At 37.8% G+C, this 26,685-nt stretch overlaps 1 protein-coding gene across 1 annotated transcript in view; it reads left to right on the top strand.

The window, feature by feature from the left end:
* The window catches only part of prkd1 (protein kinase D1), a 75,375-nt gene extending 53,089 nt beyond the window's left edge, over positions 1 to 22,286 (top strand). The window contains exons 17-21 of the mRNA XM_085441167.1: positions 293 to 391; positions 6,671 to 6,831; positions 7,077 to 7,183; positions 13,258 to 13,343; positions 15,541 to 22,286. Coding sequence (XP_085297293.1) covers positions 293 to 391; positions 6,671 to 6,831; positions 7,077 to 7,183; positions 13,258 to 13,343; positions 15,541 to 15,771 — 684 coding nt within the window. The 3' untranslated portion in view covers positions 15,772 to 22,286. The remainder of the gene's footprint in view (positions 1 to 292; positions 392 to 6,670; positions 6,832 to 7,076; positions 7,184 to 13,257; positions 13,344 to 15,540) is intronic.
* Positions 22,287 to 26,685: the final 4,399 nt, after the last annotated feature.

The raw sequence follows: 26,685 nt of genomic DNA, 5'->3' as shown, positions 1-26,685 counted from the left end.
CAGTAAAGGCCTGGCAGAGCATCTCAAAGGGAGGTTGTAAAGTTCAGACAGTAAGTGAGTCTCATTTGTGTTATGTTGCATTGTGCTTTTGTCAGTTATGTTTGTACTTTTGACTGGGGACTAAAATTGAAATTAAAACTGAATTGAATTGAATTACGGCCTGATCATAGTATTTTAGTGTTCCCCTTGCATAGATTTACTGCCTGACCGGTGCCATTAGCATTGAGTGTTTGACAAGAGGTCCAACATTATTATAGCAAATGCAATCTGTGTTTTTCTGTCTCACTGTCAGATCTTGGTGGCGTTGCGTCATCTCCACTTCAAGAACATTGTCCACTGTGATCTGAAACCTGAAAACGTCCTGCTGGCTTCTGCAGACTCTTTCCCCCAGGTAGTATGTTTATGTGCTTGGACAGTACCTGTTTTTCAAATGGAGATGTGTATCCACCCTAAGTTTAAGTATCTCGGGGTCTTGTTCACGAGTGAGGGAAATGGGAGATCAGCAGACAGATTGGGGCTGTGGCTGCGGTGATGTGGGTGTTGTACCAGTGCATCGTGGTGAAGGGAGAGCTGAGAGTATAAGCTCTGGATTTACCCGTTGATCTACGTTCTCACCCTCAACTATGCACACGAACTCTGGGTAATGACCAGAACAACAAGATCATGGATACAAGCTGCCTCTCCCTTAAAGAGCTTCGCAATCAGCGATGGGGTTAGAGTAGACTCGCTACTCCTCTACATCGAAAGGAGCCAGTTGATTAAAGTGTTTGTGACGAAGTTTTCGGTGGAAAAATGCAAGCGCTTCCAAAAGAAGTCAGTTGATTGGATGGGTTATTTGTCAGTTATCCTAGGTAAACCTCAAACAATCAGATCAACAGAGCAAGCATGTTCTGAACCTGAACTTGCTGAAGCCAGTTGGGAAAGCAAGGCACAAAGCGTATCTTTCAGGCATTGTATGGTGGACTGAAATGGAGTATTACTATCTTAATGTTTTAAACATTAAACCCAATATCCTCATCAGCACTCACTGTTTTTCTCAATTCAGCTGCTGGCGTGTTGCTGCAGGTGCTCTATCATGATTCAGCCTTGGTTCTGCATATTATTCATGACAATATGTAATAGTAATAGAACTGCTCTGTCAAGTAGATGTTTTTGCTAAGGCTGAAGATGATATTTGTGAGACTGTTAAATAGATGTTGTGTTTCCACCCAGGTCCTGCACCGTTTAGATAATATTGACTACCTTTATTCAGGCTTATGCAAATAATCTGTTAAAGGTTTCAAATTCTCAGTTATTAATATCTTGTAACTTTTAGTATAGCTGTTTAAAAGTTGTGTCAGAATTCTTCTAATTTCTAATTTTATCTGAATTATCTACAGAAAAATTTGCATGTCTTGACAACACTGGCAAACAACAGTAGTAAAAAAAATGATGTGTGTTGAGTTCCGAGCTGCAGAAAGAGTGAAGTTATGCAGTGATAGAAACAGAAAATACAAAACACGCACACGTATTAGTATTTGTGGATGCAAGCAATAAAAGTTGGACATAGACACTCCATTAGCTGTCAGTGTAACTATTAGCAGCTTCCTTCAGTGTTCGGTCTTTAGAAATAGCTGTTAGTGTCAGACAGACTAACTGTTAACTCTAGTGATGCATCATTTAGCTGTTTGGCTCATAATTCCTCACATGATACTTAGTGTGTATCATCTGCACAGCCTGTTCCTCTGAAATATCATGAAACAAACAAAATGCAAATATCTGGCTCCGGTTGGAAGAGATGTGTTAACGTTCGCGTGTCAGCCGGTTGCCATAAACAAGTGAAATCAATAATTTTAAAGAATAATATGACTTTTATCAAAATCCTCTTTTTTATCTTTCTCAGAATCAGTTGAGGTAATTGGCATCAGATTTATGTCTGTGTTAGTAAAGAGAAAGTATGTAAACTAGTTTAATACGACTGGGAGAAAGAGAGATGTTGTTGGCATAGCTGAATAAAACTGTCAGTTACAGTTCTGTTTAGTCTATATAACTAATGTACACAGTTAGTTTGTGCTACAGGTAGCTAGAAAGCTAACAATATATTTAGCATATGTTAAGAAAGGAATATTAAGTAGGTCAAAAAGTTTGAACTCAAGTTTGATATTTTGAATTATATAGAGAGAAAACACATTCCTAGCCTGACAATGGAAAAATACTCACTCAGCTTTATTGTTATGACACAACATTTATGTGACAAATGAATACTATAGTAACTTCTCTGGTTCTACACTATAAAAGTGCAAGTCAGCAAATGTCAAAATGAAAGATTTACGTGTCTATGTAGCGCTTACCTTTATTTGAACGCTGAACAATTTCTTGTTCCACATGGCGGCATAATTTACCTATCCAGAAAAATGCACAAAGAATATTTAAAAATACATGTAATTGTCTGTACTTTGAAATAAAGTCGCTTGGGGGGGGGGTATGGATCACAAGTCTGTAAAATTCATAGTTTCTCTGTATATTATTGTTTTTCCTCCACGGATAGATGATCCAAGACCTCCCAAAACATTTTTGTCCAGTTTTGTCTGTCATAATGGAGTAAATTTTTGTCAGCTAGAGAATAATAGTCAATTCAGTCAATAATGTGACTGAAAACTATGAACATATGATATTTCTTTTTTGGTGGGAAGTACTATAAGGTCATAAAACACGGTAAAATCACATTATTTATAGTTTGAAAAGCTCTAAAAATGAGGTAAACTACTACTAGAAGATCTGCTAGATCACTGTGGCTCTGTGACTACTGAGCTCTACTATGCTAAAAGTTATAAGTTAAGTTTTTATGTGTTATATTTAATATAGAAATAAATTAAAAACACAAGTATGACTTAGTTGATGCATCTGATGTATGCCTAAAAATAATTTGCATCACTTGAGATGGTTTCAGGTGACTAGAGCATCTCAAATTTCCAGGCATCAAATGTAATTTTTAGAAACCAAAACCAAGCAATGCATATGTAAACATTTAGTATAACTATTCATTCATATAATGTGCCAGTTTCATCAGCCTACCATTTTTAGTTATGACCACAGGTGTGGGAATAGGTTAGGGTGAAAAACTGAATTTCCTGAATTCTGGAAGAACACTAAAGTTTGAAAATGCTCTGCCCAGATGCTGATTGATGAGATGCAACAATGTCACTATATCACATAACCCAGGGGTCACCAACACGGTGCCCGCGGGCACCAGGTCGCCCGCAAGGACCACATGAGTCGCCCGCGGGCCTGTTCTAAAAATAGCTCACCATAACAACTTACCAGTAAGCTGCATCTATTTTTATTTTTTCTTGCTATTTTTTTTTTAATCACAATTGCATTGGCGTTAATTTGTTAGAGATAATATATAAAAAAAATGTTTATTATTAAATATTAGATCATGATCTAATATTTAGTGCTAGCTGGTCTCCACGGAAACAGTTGCCGTGAAGACCAGCAAAGGCAAAGGTGAGGAGATGAGGAAAACATGGCGGAAAAAAGGAAGAAAACATATAATTTTCACAGTGAATGGGAGGAAGAGTTCTTTTTTACCTCTGTGAAAGATTCATGCGTGTGTCTCATTTGCGGGGCAACTGTGGCAACGGCAAAGCGGCACAACGTGGAGAGACATTTCCGAACGTGTCACACAAGCTACCATGCTAACTATCCAAAGGGCAGCACACTGCGAGCGGAAAAGGCCCGCGAATTAAAGGCAGGTTTGAGCAAACAGCAGTCTTTTTTCACGAGACCGGTGAAAAACTCTCAAAAAGCAACCGAAGCCTCATTTAGAGCTACACATTTCATGATTAAGAAAAAGAAGGCATTTTTAGACGGGGAGTATTTCAAAGAAGCAATGATGATAATTGCAAAAACTGTGCTTAAAGACGAGAAATATGGAAACGATGTAATCTCCACTCTCTCTGATGTCCAGCTGGGGGCAACTACAATTGTTAGAAGAGTGTCGGCTATGTCCGGGAACTTGGCCGATCAGTTGGATCAGGATCTGGCAAAGTGCAGTTGGTTTAGCATCCAGTGTGACGAGTCCGTCGACAGCAGCAGTACAGCACAGCTGGTGGTCTTTATCCGGATGGTATTTGATGGTTTCTCCACAAAAGAAGAACTTCTGACACTCCTGCCGCTAAAGACAACTACGAAGGGAGTTGACATCTATAACGCGGTGAAGGAGTTTTTCGCGAAGAAAAAGGTACCGTTGGAAAAGCTGGTATCAGTGACTACCGACGGGGCTCCTGCTATGATCGGCCGACATACGGGATTCATCGCTCACTGTAAAGGTGACACAGAGTTCCCAAACTTCATGCATTACCACTGCATCATTCACCAGCAGGCGTTATGCGCAAAGGTGATCGGCTTCGAGCACGTCATGACTCCCGTCGTGAAGATCATAAACAGCATCCGCTCCAGAGCTAAACAGCACAGAACATTCAAGGTGCTATTGGAGGAGCTGTCAGCTGAATATGGTGACCTGCTACTACATACGGAAATCCGATGGCTCAGCAGGGGACGGATTTTGCTTCGTTTTTTGTCACTTTTGGGTGAAATCAAGGAGTTCATGCAATCCAAAGGGGAAGACACATCTCTGCTGGAGGACACTGAGTGGACACTTGACCTTGCGTTTTTAACAGACATTACTGGGAAACTGAACCATTTGAACTGTGAGCTGCAAGGCAAAGGTAAGACTGTTGCTGACATGATTAGTGCTTTAAATGGATTTAAAGCCCAGATGAACATTTTCTCTGTGCATTTACAGAGAAAAAAGGTGCTGCACTTTCCCTCTGTGCAGATGGTGCTGAAAGACAATGCTTCTGCATCTGAGACTTTTGACAAAGTTGCAGAAAAGTACACTCAAGTCATAAACCGACTTGGTCAAGAGTTTGAGAACAGGTTTTGTGACCTTGATCAGCTTGAGCCATGTGTCTCATTTGTTTCCAATCCTTTCATGAATGTGGACACAACATGCATTGCTGAGCAACTAAGTTCAATGTTCAGCTTGGATGCTGGACAGGTGGAAATCGAAATTGTAACATTGCAAAATGACGTCCACCTCAAAGCCTATCTGGGTGCACCAAACTTTTGGTGCCTTGTTGACACAGAAAAGTACAGTGGTGTGTGCACAGCAGCTATGAAGGTTGCCAGCCTGTTTGGTTCAACCTATCTTTGTGAATCAGCCTTTTCTGACATGAACTTCATCAAGAACAAACACAGAACACGCCTCTCCGATGCACATCTGCAAGACTCACTCAGAGTTGCAGTGTCAAGTTATACCCCAGATTACAACACACTGGTGAACAGCATGCAATGCCAGGTTTCCCACTAACAGACAAAGAAAGCCATATTAGATGTTCTCAGTGGCAACATTACAGTGTCATGTCAAAGTTGAATTTAATTATTGAAAAACAAATGTGTTTGTTAAGTGTAACATGTGACAATTTGCTTTAAAATGCTGCCAATTTGGTGAAAAGTTCTGTAAAATTTGAAAGTTGATTTTTTGTATGTTACATGCATACAAAAATAATGTATGTAACAGTGCATGATTTGTTAAAATTTGTTAGTGGTAAGTGAAAATGTTGTAGAAGTGATCACTTCAAAATGTAAATACTTGCAGAGATATATAGAAATAAAGCGTTGCATATTGATATTTATGTTTCCTACCATGTTTCCTAATTGCATTCTTTATAATTATGGTGAAAAATAATTAACATAATTAGTGTCCGTACATAGATGAATATCATTAATTATTAATGATAACACATAATTAAGTTAAACTGAGGAAATTTGTTATTTGAGAAGTGTGTGTCAAACTGGTAGCCCTTCACATTAATCGGTACCCAAGAAGTAGCTCTCACTTTCAAAAAGGTTGGTGACCCCTGACATAACCTGATAAATCCATGTGGTTCTACAACCTTACAGAGAGACAATTTTGATATCCACTGAAACCACCTTGTGTGGTTATTGCTCGATAAATAGTTATTGATTTTTCCTACATTAAGACTCCAAAACTAAGTCTCAGTATTTGAGTATCAGGATGTATCAGGATGGAGAGACAGCCCATGAAACAACTCGAAATACATTTAGACAACGATGTGAGATTGCATGTTTAGGTCTGCAAAAGAGAAATGATTCATCACAACCTTGAAAAGAGCCAACATATCCATAATAATTTCCATCTTCCTCCTGAGTGTGAGTGAATCATCCAGCAAGCTAACAGCCAACAGTTTTTTTTAACTTTTAGTAGCTTCGTTACACTTAGAATCAATCCACATGTCCATTTAAATACTAACACCAGGTTCTGGCTACATGATATTTCTTTCTGGCTAGATGGTTACTATGTTAGATCAGGTGGTTAAAGAGTAATAAATTCCTGTCCAAGACACTGATAAGCCTCACATTATAAAGACAAATGAATGTCAAATGTGTCACACTACACAGAAAAATTGACTGTTTTAGACATTTTTTGTGACAAACCCCATGTTTTTACTACATATCACTGCTATAGTCTAGTATTACCAGTCTGACAGTTGTGTAGGTTAAGACCATAGATATAATGCTGTGAAATGACCAGCCAGCTTTTACATTGTTTTACTTTTACCTCCACTACTAACAGCTTTAGTAATTTATATTGCTCCTGCTGCAGGTGAAGCTGTGTGATTTTGGGTTTGCTCGAATCATTGGTGAGAAGTCATTCAGGCGTTCAGTGGTCGGAACACCAGCATATCTTGCTCCTGAAGTTCTGAGAAATAAAGGCTACAACCGCTCTCTGGACATGTGGTCAGTTGGAGTCATCATCTATGTCAGGTAGGATGATACCTTTACTGATAAACATAATAGTCTGAGTAGATTTTGGTTTAAAATTGTATTCTTCTTTCTGCTTGTCTATTTCTGAATTTTTCCTTTATCTCATCCTTCTCCTTTTTTAGTTGTGTTACTGTAAACACAATGTAACATCTATAGGATACTATCTATACTTTAATGAATTTCTATTATTATGAAAAGATTAGTGATAAATGTGCAAAAAACTAAAAGTATTTATGTTTTTGCAGTCTCAGTGGGACGTTCCCTTTCAATGAAGATGAAGATATTAATGATCAGATCCAGAATGCAGCCTTCATGTACCCCCCTCACCCCTGGAAAAAAATCTCCCAAGAAGGTGTGGCATGTTGCTGAGCCTCTCAACCAGAAGTCTACAAGACCTAAAGCTAACCCACAGAAAACCTACTTCATTCAAAAAAGATCTGACATGATGAGTAACATCTATTTGTGACATAATTGTCATATATATCTCTCCACAAAAATGTCCAAACTATCCTGGACGAGCCCCCATTTATGTTTTACGGCCTGGCTCAAGCCCTGTGTTTTCTTCTGCTTGTTACTGGTCCACCTGTGTTACCTCTGCGTGTCTTCCCTATGTGGCCTCAGCGTTATCTCTGTCAGCTTTCCCTGTTTCCCAGTTCCTCATCCCCCGGTTCTGCTCCACCCTCAGGTTACATGTTGTGCTTAGTTTTCCCAAGTTTAGGTGTTGTTAGTTTTCTCTGTTCCACCGGTTTGCAGTATTGTTCAGCCGAAGCCTCGCTGTCCGTTCAAAACATTCTCCTGCATCTCCTGCATTTGGGTCCTCATTCTTCTATCATTCCACATGTCTGTTGCCGCAGCCATGACAAATATGGAGACTAATACCAGAATTTAAATGAGAAGAGGTTTTATTATTATATATAGCACCTTTTATTATTTATGTAACACATTAGCTAAAATAGCTGGTAATACTAAAACAGAGACTACTGTGCCTCCATGAAAGCCTGCCTCATATATGCCTTTATCCACACCTGACTAGGTGTGGTCAATTAGCAACAGCTGAACACTCCTTCACTACCACTTCAAAGAGATTAGGGGCTGCAGAGGGGCGCAACAAGCTAGGTTAATGCATGCATCACTAATAAAGAAGCCTATTCTTTCAGCCAGCAGAGCTGGTTTCAAAGATGAGCTGAACATTGCTGGTGTCAGTTTCTTCTAAAGCATTTTTACTGGAATTATCTGAGAAAAATAGTTGCAAGGTTCAGACTGTCAAAGAAATCAGTGCTCTAGTTTTGGTATTTTATTAGCCTGTCATTAGCTTGTATGTTATGGACACTAGTTGCTAACAGAGCTTGCTAGCCTTAGCTTATGACATGGCACTCTGGAATCTTATCCAAATATAGGTCGTGTCCAAATTCATGGGCTGAGGACCCAGCCTTCGCGGTCTACGTGGGCCGGGTCGTCAGAAGGTCGGGTAGGCCGGAAGTAAACGGCTGGGGAAATTGGATGGTCTAGCCTTCTGATTAGTGTCACCGCTGTCTCGGTGGAGTTTAATAAACTCAGCTGTCTGCTCCTTGCTATCTAAAATATAACAGGACACTGGCGTAAATTCTCGACCGTCTCATACTTCTGTTTAATCAGTTTTCTATTTGACGTTTAGTCAGCTGTGTAAAAACCAAGGAGGGACCCACCCGGGGGATTAATAAAGTTTTATTTTATCTAATCTAATAACTTTAATCTCAGCCAAACCGATTTACTCACGAACAAACAAAACACTGAAAAAAGCCCAACAATAACATTTTTAGGTTTTCTAAGTGACTTAACCCGAGTAGCGAAAGTCCGCGGTGATCTGAAAATGATGTGCCGGGAGTTGTGCCGTTCTCAGCCGCATCAGTGACCCTCGAGCTCCCGGTTAGCTATCGAGCTGGTGGGTAGCAGACGTCTCCGAAAACGTCGAAGCACTTTTGCAAATATGCGATATCTTGATAAACCGAGCAGATATTTGATGTTTACACAGCTACTTTCTCGCCTAAAAAAATGTTAAAAGTTTATTTTGTGACCCAGAAAGATTAGTATGAGTAATTTTAAAACTTAGTAGCGGCCGCCATTGTTGGAAACTGGAGTTTGGCTGGGCCGCGCTATGAATTCTGGGATATGGTGGGCCACGAAGGACACACCCGACCCATCCTTCAAATTTGGGGAAAAGGAGGACGCATTTGTCGGCTGCATTCGGAGGAGTCTACGAATTTGGACAGCCTTCGGCGCGTCGCTGTGACGTAATCGGTCTACAAATGCGGCCTCAGGAGGATGCAGCCCATGAATTTGGACACGACCATAGTCACTTTTGACCAGTGTTGGGGAGTAACGGAATACATGTACCGCCGTTACGTATTTAAAATACAAAATATGAGTAACTGTATTCCGTTACAGTTACCGTTTAAAAAGATGGTATTCAGAATACAGTTACTTTGTTGAAATAAATGGATTACACTGCGGTACTTTCCTGTTTCATATTGTGGTGGGTCAGGACTGTTTCGGTTTTGTTTGACAGCTACGTTCTGTAGTTCCAGGCGGCAGCGTTGCGGTTGCCATGGTTACAGGGTGACGCTTTCGCTCTGCGTGTTTCCTGGGTGAGAGAGCGCCTTTTTGTTGTTGTTGTTGTGCTAAGCTAATAGGCAGAATGCAGAATGTAGCATCATAGGCAGTGTAGTCCGTGCTGCAGGGAGAATGGACTGCCATACTCGTTATGTGTCTGTGAGCGCGAGGTGGGAGAAAAAGGAGAGTCGAAAGGTACGAGTTGTCATTGAGCAAAAACGGGAGCTAGAAGCATGTAAATATAATAATAACCACTGCAGCCCAGTTGTAAGTAAGCTATTAAGACTCGACTGTACGCTTTGTTCGTGTTTTCCTCCGAAACAATAAGTTCCGTTGGAGCAGCCTTTCAACACCTCTCTCTGTCTCTCGCAAGCAGAGTTGACCCAGACAACAAAGTAAAGCTATTTTTCGGCTACGAGCCCGACACGGAACCCATATTAGTCAGAGGTCCCTTTACTACGGTTCGGAGCCGCGGACCTTCAGTAATAGTAATAAATCACAGCAATAGTACATTCACATAGTTGTAAAATGTAAGATAGTATGTTAAGTAATCCAAAGTATTCAGAATATGTTACTCTCATTGAGTAACGTAACGGAATACGTTACAGAATACATTTTAGGGCATGTATTCTGTATTCTGTAATGGAATACATTTTAAAAGTAACCTTCCCAACACTGCTTCTGACACTAAAACTAACAAAACAGCAGCCAAAGCATTAATACCAAAGCTTCAAAATTTAGAGACCAATACCTGTTTATTTCTATGTCTGGATTTTTAAATTAGAATATATTAAACAGGCAGATTCATGTCTGCGAGACTGACTGAAATGTTGAATGTGTGATCAAAGATGAATTGCTTGTTTCATCTTTCTGTATGACACCATGTATGACAGCATACAAGCAGAGGTAATTATGTTTTATGTTGCAGTATAATAACTCCAACATTTCCTTGAAATCAGTTCAAGCCATTCTCTGCTGCTGTATGACTCATGTTGTTGCCGTCATTGTCTCTAAATGTGTCTGCCGTGTGTGTTGGCTGGAATTGTCCTGTTGACTATGAGACAGATTTAAAATCGCCTGACTCACTCACTCCTAAACCGGATCCCCGAAGTGCTCTTAACCTTCCCTCCACCTCCTCATGCTGCCAGAATGACTTGAGCTGTGCTTCAAAATAAATACAAGCCATTTCTGTTGGCCACAGGAGGATTAAATGTCAGGGAATAAACTCTAAGTGCGCCAAGAAATGTGCGTTTGCAAAGATCAGTTTTAAATAAGACCCTTTTGCCTACAAGCATACACAATTCAAGTTTTTAAATGGAGATGAAATAAAGTTTTGAAAGTCTACCACATTTATGGTCATGCAGAGGTAGTCTTCCTCCCCCAGGAAAAAAGTATTTTGTTTTACCTTTAAAGGTATAATGGCACATCACTGTGCCATTATATACCAGCATTACCTTAGTGGTACCCTCTAAGGTATTGCCATTGAGCCCTTTATGGGGCAAAAACTTTGTATGCTTCTTTTTTGTAGCTGGTGGTGCAGTCATGAAACTCTGACTACAATTCTGCACCTTAATGAAGGGGACACTTGTTACCCATTCATTGATGAAGGTGCTACTCTTTAACTGCCATTACCTGAGACTCAATAAGATTGCATTAGCCAACCTTCTTGCACATCCCAAATAATACAAGTTGTTTTTAAAGCATGCTGGGGCTTCAGATGATATTATACTAGTACATTTATAAAATATAATTGATATAAAGAAGCAGCCAAAATTAACAGAAGTATACACTAATAACTTTTTTAATATCTGCAGCTTTTAATGATGATGCAATCCTCATTTCTAAATCGTAAATTGCAAAGAGAAAAGACCGAGCTCTCTAGTAGCAGGTCTATTTGTGATAAACGGAAAAGAAAGACCAAAGACAGAGCACTGTGTTCACACATTAGTGCAAGGATATTTTGTACACTGCTCAAAAAAGTTAAGGGAACACTTGAGAATTACAATATAGCACAAAGTCTGGTAAACTTCAGGTATATGTATCTACCCAGTTAGAAGGCATAATCTATTGTGAACCTAGTTCACTTCCTTTGATCCAAATAAAAGCGATAAAGGATTCCTTGGAGAGGCAACAATAGGGAAAATATTAATTAAAGTTGATTTAATTATTGACAATTATTTAAATTGTTTGCATTTTACAATTCATTCATTTGTTTTAAAAAAATGTTTAATTCCTACATATGCATATCACACTACATGAGAGATATATGTTGTATAATTTATCATTTACAGTTATATACAGTTCATATCCTCTCTTTCACTGGGATTGCACTACTTCATATTTAGGTTTATTTAGGACCATAAATATTTGACACAGATTTTGTTATTCTCTGCACATCACCATAGAGTGCAGCTTTTAAATATTTAATTTAAGGCATTTAACAAAATGTTGCAGATATTATTTCAGGGATTATAGTTATTTTCATTTTAGCTATTTTATAGGGCTCAAAATGACAATCTAAGATAGCTTTAAACATGAGAATTGTTTTTAATACTGTGATGAAAAGCCTTTGCAGTCAGTGACTGATTGAAGTCTAGAGTCCATAGATATCAACAAATGTTGTTGCTCTTTTGAAATGCTCTACCAGGTCTGTCAGCAGAGTATCGGCCTTAACACTTCAGAAGTCATTCTGCTACTTTTATCAGGATTAACAAATACTAATGACCTAGTTCCAATGGCAGTTATACATGACCATGACATAGCATTGGCTCCACCATGTTTGACAGATGATCTGCTTGACGGCATGAGAAGTTCCTTTTCTTTTCCATACCTTTCTCTTTATATAATTCTGGTTAATCTTAGTTTCAAAACTTTTGATCTCTTTAATAGGATTTGTTTTTGTTTTGCTTTGTTTGTTTTGGGGCCCTTCTGACTTCTTTAAGTTTTGTGGAAAAAAGTCCAGTTGCTTTCTTTCCAACCTCCTTAGATACAACCATAACCTGGATGACTGAGAACTTTATAGATGTTTTTCCAAATGTCACCAAGAAATTCACACATCCATGCCCTTCTCTTCCCCACTGCCCTCTCCACTCTTCTCTGAACCCCTTGTCAACACAGGAATCAAATATTCTATATCTACATGACAGAATTTTCTGAAATCTATACTTTAGGTGGATTTGGCTTAAAAGTAAGGAAACAACTACATTTCAAAATAGGGTATGGATAGGGTATAAAAGGTGTCCCTGGGATGTCGATCTGGTCAAGTAATAACAATAAACTATTTCTCATTATTTATTCACAGTTGTATGTCTTTAAATCAGGTTTCTTGTGAGACTAAACACTGCAGTTCAATAACTGTTTAGAATGACTGTAAACTAACATTGTTATTCTTTGGCCTTTGGTTTGGATTATCCAAATTATGAGGTCATGAGACAGGTCTGGGAAACAGGAGAGAGCCAGTGCTGCTGAGGAGTTAAGGAGAGGTGAATGTATGTGGTAAAGAAACTTGAAGAACTAGGAGAGTCCATCAGTTTGTGGAATGAGGATCTTAGGTTTGTAGGGGGGGTGGGTTCATATGGTAGTCCATTCATGTGCATAATACCAAGTGATGGAGGCCTCTGTAGACCTGAGGGGCCTTGGGGTCCCAGAGCTGTTCAGACCACTGACCCCTAAAGAGAGGTTAACATCATGTTAGCTTTGCTCATTAGCCCTGACTGGCCCATGACCATGGGTGGGCCTCAACCCCAAATTCTCCTCCTACTAATACTCTGCACTTCCATTCTCCCCCTGTGTTCCCTATGTTCTTTCTTTCTTACATTCTTGTATTCCTCCATGCAGCGATTGACCTGATCAACAACTTGCTGCAAGTGAAGATGAGAAAGAGATATAGTGTTGACAAGACACTAAGCCACCCCTGGTTGCAGGTAGGAAATCAGTCATTTGAATAACTCCATTAAAATCAATTTGGGAGCATTTTTCAAGTTCAATACAAATCTGTAACATAACAATCAAGAATCAGTCAATAATACATTTCAGATTAATATAGCATCATCCAAATCATATAAAGGGTTCACTTTATATGATTACTGTTTCAGTTAAGATTTAGAGCTTTCATTAACCCCATATGTGTAGCATGTAAAAACATTTTGGAGTTTTGGGAATTTTTTTCTTTTTGTTTACTTAACATCAGCAACCTTAATCCATCTTGTTTAACTAAACTTTATTGTCTGCAGGCAAAGTAAGTGGGGCCACATTAAGGTCACAGCTTCTGCAGTAATCAGGAAATGCTGTATTGTGAAAAGGATTTCATTCTGGTATAGCAACCCGACTAGACTTCTGACACACATGAAGTTCCAAACTGAATTAACTGAATGAGTTGAGAACATGTAATCTCACATTCTTTGAATGATATGTAGTGAATAAGAATTAAACATCTAGTTGTTGAATCACAATGCATTTCACTTTGGTATGGGATAAAAACCAGAGGCACAATTCCACAATAATGCTAATGCTGCATTTTATTTGCTATCTGTTAGATTTATATCTTATGTTGATGATAATCAGAAAATATAGTGTAGGTAAAAAAAACAAACAAACAATTTTTGTGTTTACAGCCAGTTTTGCTTCCCCCACTGAGCCAGAAAATCTGTTCATGTAGTTATGGACCAGTTTAGGCGTGAAGTTGTAGTGCCTAAACTGTTCGAAAGTTTAGGTGCTACAACCTCAGAAGCGTGGTCACCTCTGGTTTAGAGTGTGGAACAGTTAGGAGATCCTGATCTGATGATTGGAGAAGATTGGAGAAGTATGATAAAAACTATTTTAAAACAGAGTGACAGGTTCCAGGCTTGAACTTTGATCTGATTCCACTGATTTTTGCCAGGAAAACAATTAAGAAATTTCCACAATCATCAGATGATGTTGTAGGAAAACTGCACAGAGCAGGCGTAAAAAGTCTGTTGATAGTGCTAAAGAGGAAGCTTGCATTGCACTTATTATTGTTAGTCAAGCCAAACAAGTAGGATGTTATGCATATTTTACAAGTTGAGTGAATGTGGTTAGTAGGTCCTTTATGTGCTGCTAGTGCACATAGAAGGTTGTATTTGGTTCAGCTTTTCTGCAGTCTGTTCTGTGATGATGAATATAACCACTCATCCAAGGGGAGGAAATTACAGCATGAGCTAATTTGGATTTTTACATTATCAAGGGCTAATGTACACAGATTATTAAATCAATTCAGAGTTGAAAATCTAGCTGCCCAAATCTAATTAAAGATAATTTGCATCTACCTCTGTGAAGACAAACTGGTTGTAGAACAGACATGAAGAGCGAGTTTAAGGATAGGACAGGAGCAAAAACAAGGTCCAGGATGTGTCCAACATCATGAGTTGGACCATTAACCATGATGGACCTAATAAAACAATTTTGCAGTATTAACATATCTGGTGGCATGCAAAGAGATTTGAATACTCTGTAAGGAATTCAGTAGGGGATTTAGGAGGTCACTAGATAACAATATATCCATCCCTTCATTCTCTTTCAACTATCACAGGATCACAGGACCCTGAACAGGTCGCCAGGCTGTTGCAGGGCTAACACAGAGAAACAGACAACTTTTCACATGCAAATCCAAATACAGGCATTTTGGAACAAACAGTTAACCTTACTAACTGCCTATGGCCTGTTTGAGGAAACTGAAGTACCTGGAGCAAACCTGGGCAACCATTAGGAGAACATGGAAGCTCTATAAAGGAAGTCCCTGGTTAGATGGTGGATGTGAACCCAAAATCTTGCTGCAAGGCAAAAGTGCTAACCACTGTCCCAACTGAAAGTACACTTGCTTTGTACACTTATAAATGATAGTATTTTGAATGACACTAATCAGAAGTAAATGGAACACAATTATCTATATATTATGTATTTGTCACCACAACCAAAGTTTGTGGTTTTCAGACTTTCACCACAAAGTTTTCAGACAAACGCAGACAACGAGAAAATACAACCAGCCACCCATTATCTGATTTCAAAAGTGTTTGCTATTTGTGTTTTTTGTAAAAGAGAAAAGACAAGATAATGGTGTTATTAAATTATTTAGGCTATGGGTGTGTTCATTTTCTCCGCCAGGACTACCAGATGTGGCTGGATCTAAGAAACCTTGAGTCTCGGATAAACGAGCGCTATATCACCCATGAGAGTGATGACCTGCGATGGCATCATCACGCCCAGCTCAGCGGCCTAGACTACCCCATGCACCTAACCAACAGCCCCTGTGGTGAAGTTGGACAGGGGATGAAGCGTTACAAGGAAAAGGAGGAAGAGCTGGAGACCCTCAGTGAGAGGGTGAGTGAACTATGAGGAAGTAAGAAGACTTATTTTCCAAACAACATGAGAAACAATGACTATCACAAAATGAAAAAAGCACAAAATGAAAACTTACAAAAAATTAGATCCTTACTTTACTTCCATAAATCATAACGAATCTTATTCTAATTAATCTAATTAACAAGTAGTTGTTTCGTATTTGCAAGATAAGGCTCTTAGAATTACATCTGTAATGCTAGAGTCACTGCATAATTAGGAGTTAACAATTTTGTATTTAATTAGAAGGTCCTTGTGTTATTTATCCCATAGTTTTTTTTTCAATAGGGTTGTGAAGCTCAAACTATTTATTACCTTTACAAGGCACAGAACTTTCAAATATATTTGAGATTATTGTTATATGTAAGGATCTTGTAATTATTTTTATGTAATTACAAGTCTTTTGTTTCCTGATTTCAAAGAATTATTCTCGCAATTTACAAATGCAACATTTGCTCCTTTTAAATCTCGTAGATGAATAAGCACCTTGATAAACTCACCCTATCCCAGAATACCAAAACAAAAATCCTATGTTAAGGCAATATTGATTTTTGATTAAGAGGTGCGAATTTTTCAAATGACTTCTTAATTTTGACTTTAAAAAAGTTAACGTCATGCAAGATAGTATAATTACGAAATATACAGTGGAGACACATATGATCCACTGTTGTAATTACTGGATCATTATTTCATGCAATTTTTTTCCCTTTGTAATCTTTATCCTTATTAAATGTAGTAAAATAAATTTAAAACAACATAATCGTTCCATCCTTAATTTGTTGCTATGAAACAAAAATGTCATTTCTCCATGAAGAGCTACAAATTACAGTACTGGGCAGAAATCTTGAGACATCTCTCAATTCTTTATGTTTTGCTTGGGAAATGGCAGATCCGTGCAGTGATTTATAGAACAGAATTCTGTTGAATGGGAACAGAATGTAAGGTGAAAACACCTGTGCGCACACTGCTTCAGTAATGTTGAGGTCTGGGTTGTGGCTAGGCCAATTCATGGCAGGTGGGGCTTTTTCTACCAAAGTATGCTTTACTATACTGACTATGTGTTTAGGATCATTGTCGTCCTGGATGATGACGCCACTGGCAAGTATAATAGTGCATCAAAATCTGATGCAACCATATTTTCATAAATTTTGGTAAGATCCCAAAAACCATCATCTGACTGACTGATCTTTTCCTATTTCTTAATGAGATGATTTCATATACTGATGATCTGCTGTAGATAGTTTTGAGGTCTGCCACTTCTTCTTTTGTACTCCACATGTCCTGTTTCCTCCGATTTCTTAACCTTCCTGCCTTCTTGGGACCTTTTTGTGCCACTGCTATGTGTTAAATGGCTGCCATTTCCACTGTGTTCGGTGGAATATAACCAAACTTGCCACAGGATAGTTTTTACCTGTCAATGTTAATATTCCAGTGTGAATTCCTTAAATCAGCCTAAAATGGCTGAGCAGCAGAAATCCCCACACCCATCACCCTGGGGACCATTTTCTGCCCATTGACTTCCATTACAAACGCTATTTTTCAACCCCAAATTATCATCATATGATTTTATTTTTTCTTCTTTTCTTGGATGTCAATGAAGACTCAGGGCCTTGAAGTTTAAATTTTTAAATTGCAAAAAAAATGCAAAAAAAATAATGGCAGGTCAAAATGTATGTTGGTGCCAATCTTTGGTCCATCTAAAGGCCTACTTATAATGACAATCACATATTACTTCAACTGGTTTTTTGTGGAAATATTTAGTTTCGTTTTTTGGTTTTTGGGGCTTATAACACAGGGCGCTCATGTAATAACACTGGGATTTGAAGGGTTAAAACAACGAAAATATAATTAAAACTTTACATGAATATTTCAGGGAGAAGTAGTTTTACAAGGTTGGCTAATTTAAAGTGGAATAAAATATGGATATATGGTCTTTTTATGGCGTGGCTGAGAATGGTCCCTAGGGTGATGGGTGTGAGTTTTTTAAAGGATGGCAGGAGGGTTAAGGGAACACTGAACACTGTATGCCAAGATTTGCCAAGTTTTCTGTGAATTTTTCTTTCCGAATCGCCTCGTTGGTGCACAAGTACTGTTTTATGCCTGCAAGCCTGTGCGATCTTTGCCATTTTCATAGAACAAACTAATGACGTAGGGAAAATGACAACAAAGTGCTAAGGATAAAGTGTAAAATTGGTTCTGTACTAAGTTGTCTTTAATGTGAAGATACAACACCGGTTCATGTGTTACGGTCTATGCCTTTTCTGTGATTCGTGGGTCATTGTTAAATGGCTCATCAAACAAAAGAATATTCTCCTGAAAATGATCTGGACTGAACTGAAAATGAGTGAACAAGCAGCCATTGTCCAAAGAAAAAGGCCTTCAGAAATCCTGGAGAAATACAAAAGACCAATTACAATCAAGTTTGGGTCCTTGGAAGCAATATATAAAGAAATGAGGGGTGGCTCAGGAAATTTGCACAGTAGCGTATATGAGTTATACTTAGAAAATAAAAAGATGAATGTGAATTGTTAGGAACCACTACATTTTTTTCACCATAAATCATAGTAAATCACTGAAAATGACACATCAGAAAGTGTGTCAGAAGGCGATCATAAACTAATATTTAATTTATACTGTACAAACATGAAACTTGCTATTTAGGGCTTGTCACATATTCACGAGTTTCCTGCAGCTTGCACAAGATTTTGCAGATGTGGAAATAAGCCATGGCTTCCTTCACAACAAATTCAAAACAAAACACAGAGCTCATTCACCATCAAAACTTACCAAGTGTTTACACTCATATCGTCAGATTAAAGTAAAGAGTATTCACTCTGGATGTTGTGTAGATTAAATCCTTACAATTCTTTAAAAATGTATATACATTATTCATTATTAAAAAAAGTTCTAAACTTGATTTTAAAAAAAGGAAACAGCATTTTTCTTCAACATTGACAAAAGTCGTTTCTTTTGCTCGTCATGTAAAATTATTTAAGGTAACGTTTGTCTTCTGTCTGATAAACACAAAGTAGAAGGACAGTTGATCTTCACAACTGAAACATAATTCCTTATTTTCCTTTGTAGCAATGAAAAGTCACGAGTTCGGGTTTCATTCCAAAAAGAGATATCCAAGGTACTGTCATTAAGTCATTTACAGATAAAGTGACTGCTCAGTGAAAAGTAATTTACTATGATTTGAGACGTTTTTACTTTCCCCATGTTTTCCAAAAATGGATATGTAGCATTTTGGAATGAAAATCCTCAGTTGCTAAAAACACACTGCCAGTGACATACCAAAAACAACAAGATAAATGTTTTAATGTGTCAGTATTTTTTTTTAACAGTGGAGCCACAAATATCTAATCCAAATGGGAATATATGATTACTTTGATACATTTGCATTGCTGTGGTTTTCTTTCTTTTCCTATGAGATGAGATAAAAGGTGATGTGTCTGGTTTCGTTTGACAGGAAGTTCACTTGAATGCTATGTTTTGCCTTCTGTAAACAGTATAAATGTTAGTGTCTCAGCACAATCTAGGACCCAAATACATGCTCTTTTGATTTTGTAAGGGACAACATCAAGGCCATGTTTTCACCTAAGCTTTTCAGGAAATGCTCCATCTTTAGCTCAACATTTAGTTAACCTTCTGAATCTTTTTGAAACATTCATAGAAAATAACACACAAACTAGTTTTCATCTCCCTGTTTATGGTCTTGACTGTCCACCTCTGCCTTGCTTACTAGTAAACATATGAAAATATTTAATATTTAAAATTTTGGAATTTGAATAAAGCTTTAATCAGCAGGTTTCATGTCTTCTTTCTATACAGTTGAGAGACTGGAGCTGATGCATTCCTGGTAATATGCTGTATGTTAATACTTAGCAAATACCAATTTATCCAAAAATACTTCTATGTAGAAACTTTTTTAAGACTGAGGATTAAAGGCTTATACCATCTTTTGGACAAAAGACAAGCCAGTCCCTGTGTCAAGATTCCATTTCCTATCTCTGTTTGTTAACTAAATTACTAGCAGAGGATAAGACGTGTGGAGCATACTTTGAATCAGGTGCGAAAGATATTGTGTAGGACAAGATTTTGTTGACAATGTGTCAGAGATCCTGTTCATACGACGACCTTTTTGAAGTACCAGTGTGTTTTACTTCTCATTCAAAATTTCTCTCAATGGACCCCCCACAGTCATTAAAGCAGTTTTGTCACCAGTTTGCTTAACTCAGGCACCCAGTTCAACCTCAATCCTCGTATCTCCTCTCCTAGCCACCTCCACTTCCCATTTCAGTTCTTCCTAGTAGAAAGTCAAGCCAAAGGAATCAAAAAGCTACCTTTGTGCACTAGCATAATTGTTTCCTTCTACTTTTTGAAGCACTTCCTCAGATCCATGAAGATCCTTATCATCTTCATCAGTGCAGGTCGCTCTGGGTCATCTGGCAATAACTTATTTAGCTGAAACAGCAGAATGTCATCCAGCCAAAACATCTGGATATTTGTTAGTTAAAAATGCTGCTGTTCTCTTGATCCCATACTAAATAAATACTCCATAAAATTAGGACAAGTTTGCATTTATCCAGCTTATTAATATTCACACCAGCAAGTAAAGAAAATTACCTTAACTTGATGTTTTTACATCAACCACTCTTCCTGGGTTTAAATACTCAATCTTGCCATTCAGTCACTTCGGAAAGGCATTTCCGTACTCACATATTCGATGAGGGACCAGTCGCTTGTGATCAGCTCAGTCTGTAAGGATGGATATGTTGGACATCTTTCAGCTTTCAGAATTCAGGAGAGAGCAACTGTGGTACATGGGTACTATCGCTACTACCAACTGTTTACAGAACAAGCCCTTTGTGCGCAAGGTGGTTTGTGCCACTGTACTGAAATAACTATCTACTGTTATTGTAGTGTAGAGGTTAGTAGCAACCAGCGTTATCGCTGTACCTCAGAATTTGTCCCTGAAAAAGAATTTACTTTTTTGAGACACCACCTTCAAATGAACATACACTGATAAAACAACTAACCTCTTCTCAATTGATTAACCATTAATTTGGGGACTTGAATGAGTAAAACAATCAAATCAAGAAAAGTTATTAATATATCAGACCCACAAAATATACTAAATGAGTTATTTGAAACTGGTTAATAATTAAATTTAAAATGACATTTAAAGTTATATCTGAATCAGTAACGATGAGGGATTTGAGAACTGTGTCTACCAGCCGTGGTCAACATCCTCCTATACAACATTAATTACACCAGGATATGTATTAATGAGAATTTATTTACAAAAGTAATGACTGCAAACATGCAAAGATCTAACTAAGGACTAAGACTAAGAGAACAAAGTATATGTGTGTTTGGGGGACACAGACAGAGTGTTTGTTGACTATGTCCCTGCAGTTCTGTAAGGTGGTTGAACATGTGGTCAAAGCCAAATAAAAGGTGTGATCCTGCTTACATGTGTTGCTGTTGTTGCCCGTGGTAAAATTAGCTGCTGTGTCTAACCAGCTAACCTTCTGTAGGACATGCATCGCTGCAGTCAGAAGACTGTTTGCAGAGCATATGATAGAGAGGTTGAGGGAGTGAAGCAAAGCTCTCAGGTCCACACATACACCCATGGCAATCTTTTCCATAATCGATAATTATTGATGACAATTCCTTTTTTTAAGCTTGGTTTTGTTTTGCTTTGCTTTGCTTTGTTTTGTCGTTTTCTTTGTTTTTCTCCCCCGCAGAAAAAATGGTGGCCAGCAATTACTGCAAGTTGATTTTAGAAGGTTATAGTTTATTGGCCTGAGTTCTGCCCAGACAATAAATAATAGTTTAGGAGAGGGCTCCTACCAGGCTCTGCAAGATACTTGTTTACTGATAAGCAAGGCAAAGTTGAACACCGGTTATTTTAACCTGTCCCACACAGAAACAAAGGAGAACAGTATGCATTGGGGTTTTTTTATATCATGATACTGCCATTAGTCTTAAACATAAGGGCTGTTTCTCTCAAGACTCTATGGCATCATCTTCTTTGTGCCTCTTTCATACAGATCAAACTTCTGTACACTCCAAAATTGGCATTCCAGCTTTAACTGGAATTGAAATGTTAAGTGTCTTGTGTCTTGTCTCTGTAAAGGGTTGACTTATAAAGCATTCAATTAAGTATTTTGTTTATAACATGCTTAAACCATTGTACATGTTTTATTGTGAAGAATCTGTAGATGACTGCAAGCAGAAGTAGAGCTCTAGGTTATGTACACTTTTTAACTAAGCGAAAGTTTGATACAGAAAGCAAAGACTGTTAAACCTGATAATTTTCTTACAGGTATTAAGCCTTTCTCAGAAATTAGGTATTAGATATTTGTACTTGTGTCTCTGGGAATTTCAGAAGTTTAACTTGGTTTAAAAAAATAAAACTGTTAGTTTTCATGTTACAGAATCCAAAAATCTTTTATTGCTATTTATTTCAGTGCTTGAACAAATTAAAGAAACACTTAAATCAGTGATCACATGGATCTTAATTACTCATTCTTACTATCAGTAAGTAATTCTTACAGATATACAACGTAATTTGTTGAGAACAACGGGAAAATCATAGGAAACCAAAATCATCAACGCATTTAGGGCTGGATTTAAAATGACACCAAAAATCCAAGTTTAAAATTGAAATCATTTACTGATCCGACTTGCCTTGTAATATGGCTCAATAGTGTTCATGGCCCCTGTGGCCCTTTCCAGCTCTTTTTGTGGAATGGCAAATCTAGTGTTGCAGTAGATGTGCCATTTCACAAACTTAAGACTGTGCTGGGAGACACAGAAGTACCTGTATGGGCTGCAGGTACTGTCTCATGGTACCGGCAGTGACAAGGACACTAGAAAAAAGCAAAACAGGAGAAAAATCAGTCAGGAGGGATAAGAAGATGTGAATGGTGTGCGGCCGCCATCTGCAAAACAATTCCCCTTTTGGGGGTTGTCTTGTTGTTGGCTCTCCAGAGCACCTGTTAACACTTTCATTTGCACCAGATCAGGTGAAACCAGTTTATGCTTCCCAATTGGACAGACTGATATATCTGTAGTTAATATTACCACATATAATGCTTGAAAAAAAAGACAAATTCATGTTTTTACACTGTACACTGTTTTGTGGATTTAAAAAAAATGTATATGATGTGAGAATTCATTGTTTTGTTTTTTCAACCATTCCACAAAGATATGCTAGCTGTTTGCTCCTGCGTTCTGCTAAGCTAAGTTAGTCATTGCTGTGCTTCAGCTTTGTATTACAGACTGAAATAAGATCCCTATCCATTATTATCTAACTCAGTGAGAACAAACACGAGTATATACTTTACCTGACTTTACATAAACTGTCTACTTTTAGTACAATCTACTTAACTAGCTTATTTTCATTTTATGAACAATCACTGAAGATTTTGATATTCACCAGCAGTGGATATTGGATGAAGTGTAGTTATATTAAAATATAATGAAGAACTATTGCCTGGCCTGTTGGTCAGAAAACATGAAATGTATTAGTAGAAGAAGGTCTAAAGGTTTTCTCTGAATGTGTTTTGCTTTGAGCTGTTGAAGTGTCTGTCAATGTGCAGAACGTCCAGCTGTTTCCTGATGCTGTATGGCTTCATCCCTTTGCTGTCTGCGCTCTGAACAGCCTGCCTGAAGTGCTCACAAAGCATTTGCTATCTACAGAAACTTTAAAGATGTATTTTTTCGGACCATGTTCAAATAAAGATATTTTAAAATCTTCTTGGTAGTGTGTTGAGTTTTTTTTTCATTAACTCAAATCCAAATATATTCTGCTTCAAATAGCCAACTAACATTTCTACAAGTCAATCATTGGATGAGATTTTTATGACCAGTACGTAAGGATGGCAAATGCCATAATGTATGAGTTTGTACAAATGAAAATTTAAGGTTAAATACAAAGGCAATTGGATTTTATGTGTATATTAGGTTCCATTTAGTTTCTAGGATTACCTAAATCTCACATTTCATCATCATTAGTGGTTTCTACTACGTTATGCAATGAACCCAAGGTCCGGCACATGGTAGCCGGATCTCAGTTGCAAGCTGTAAAAGCATAAACTGAGAGTTACAACCAAGTGGTTAGGATCCTGTATGAGAACATCTTTGCCACATATGAGTTAGAAGTCCCCAGTTCTTGATGGGAGATACAGCCAAATATGGCTGGAACAACAGGGCTATGGCCCTGAGGGATTCACCAACCAACCAGACATATTGGTTGTCATCAAGCAGAAAACCACAGTGATGTTGCCAGAAGACTTGCGTAGCTCAGGAGGTGGAGCAGGTCATCTACTGATCAACAGATTAGAGGTTTGATCCCTGGCTCCCCCAGTCTGCATGCCAAATATCCCAAGTTGTTCTTTGATGCATCCATGGGAGTAGGAATGGTAAGCAGTTAAAAGCATAGAAGTTCAATTCAATATAATTTTATTTATATAGCGCCAAATCACAACAAAAGTCGCCTCAAGGCAAGTTAATGCTTGTGTGAATGTTGCATGTTGTATAGAGCGCTGCTACTAGGTTTAAGGAAGTGATTCATCTACTGTTTAATCACAGTGGAGGGCAGCTACCTAAACTCTTCTCACACAGAGGCAGATGTTGTTAAAAATGTTACATCCTCCTGGATACTGTGGCTCCTCTGAAAGTATTTGATAAAACACATTGATAAAAATCTAAATTCTAATTTCCAGACTGACTGGAAAACAATCAGTCATAGTTGTGTAGCAACAAACTTGTAGAGTTGCAGAAATAATTTCCAAAGCTAGGAGCTTCCTCCTACTTCCAGCTGTTCTGCTAAGCATATAGATGCTAAGTACTAACTACTCTTTATATAACTTTTCACAACATTGTTTTTATTTTTGATTATGATTAGACAATGCTCAAATATTCCTTATTTTGCCTTTTCCACACTTATGCTGGACGAAGCATAAGAGGCTGCCGAACTAGAGCGCCCTGTCAGCAGACTTTTTGAAGCCGCCTGGTTTTTTTCCTCTGTTTTCTGAGTTTGATGGTAATGGCTGGTGGCAGAAATGAGGCCTCGGGGAGGCATAAGGGGTACGAGGAGGAAACAGCTTTTTAGAGAGACAAGTTGAGAGGGTCAACAACACTGACACCAAGTAATCCCTCTGTCTGACACAGAGAGGTGAAACCAGAAGTCAAGACTACTGACATGATTGCGGCATGAAAATCCATTTTAATTTGTAACGTACATTTTCAAATAGAAATAAAAAACATTAAATCTATTTTATTCTGCCTGAAGTAGAAACACAGTGGAAATGTAGAATAGAGCAGCAGCAAGAGTAGCCCTGCTGCTGTTAGGAACTGTTTTACTTGCTGATGGTGCCAAACCAGTCAAATGATGCTATTGCTAAATATGCCAGAGACAAATAATAATATAACAAGGTAACCCAGTACCTACAGTAGTACTGTTGTAGAGTACTTTAAAAGTGATTTGAAAAGGTCCTGTTAATATTGTCCCATTACAGCTATTGTAACTACCATGGTGTAAATACACTGTACTGTACATGCTGTTGACACCCTTACTGCAACATCTATTAGTAGTAACAGGCACTAATAAAATACTCTAAATGCTAGTATTAGTACTATATGTACTTCTACAAATGCCAGTAATTTATGACATTAAAACACAGTATTACTTATTTTTGTGGATGCTATTGCTGAATGCAGTGAGACAATCATCTGATGTGAAGGTCAAGGGGCAGAAGATCTCATTTGGTGCCCAGACAATGAAGCACCCATTTGATTTGTGGTTGGACCTGACTTTGTGAAGCCTTTTTTCTTCTGATGCTCTATGTCTTTGTGTAAGTTCTCAGACAGATACATAAGAAATAAACACATTCCTTAGATGAATTCACACGCTTCACAATTAAAGCTGATTTTGATATAACAATTTGAGTGCCTCAAATGCATGTATGTTGCTGCAAAGAACCAAGAAAATATGCTTAGACATACTTTAAAGATGCTTAGACACAACAGTCCAGCAGCACAGAAGCACACAATAGTTTCATAGTGGGAACATATTCAGTGTCTGAGCATATAAGAAGGATATTCACAGAGATGTGAAAGTGATACAAAATGTGAAGTGCGTGCTCTTTATGATACAAAATGTGTGATCTTTGAACTTTTGGAAATAATAGGTCATTATGATTTAATCCTATTACACATTTGCATGGCTTTTTGTCACAATTTATACATGAATTATTGAGTTATCTGCAATGAAATTACTGTCCCTTGTGAACACCAAATTCTGATTGGTTTATCCACAAGTCCATGGGAGCATTTTTGCTGTTTGGAGAAAAATTGCTAATGGTGCTACTGAGTTAGTGTCTTCAGAGGAATGGGACAATGAAAAACCCACAAACATAAAGCCTTATCTCACAGAAGGAGCAGCTTAAAGATGTGAACATAGATACATGTTAAACACTGGTTTAACACTGATTAATGGATATATTTCTATTTGTAACTGACTTTCAATCCTTTGTCTACCAGCTGAATGTATATATACACAGCAAATCCAGCATGTCCAAATTAACACTGTCAGATTTGATTTCAACACTATTAAAGTGTCTATATGGGTCCACACCAGAGAGTGTTAATTTAACTCTTTTTGGAGAGTTGGTACGTTAACTCTGATTTAGTGTTAAACACCAAATCTGTCTGGAGTTGATAATTTAACACTCGGTGTTAAGAGTTTATATATTAACTCTCAAAGAGTATTTTAGTTTAACTACGTAAGAGTTATCTTCTAATTCATTCCAAAAAGCGGGAATTTTACTGTTCTGAACTTCTAGAAATTTCTTTTGGAAATAAACATTTGCTAAAAAGATGCAATGGTTTTTGAAAAAC

The sequence above is a fragment of the Copadichromis virginalis genome, linkage group LG19 (assembly GCF_057382275.1).
Source record: "Copadichromis virginalis isolate Kocher_CV1m ecotype Utaka linkage group LG19, C_Virginalis_male_GT1.1, whole genome shotgun sequence".
Classification (NCBI taxonomy): Eukaryota; Metazoa; Chordata; class Actinopteri; order Cichliformes; family Cichlidae; genus Copadichromis; species Copadichromis virginalis.
The sequence above is the reverse complement of the archived record's forward strand: the minus strand, read 5'-3'. Positions and strand labels throughout refer to the sequence as shown.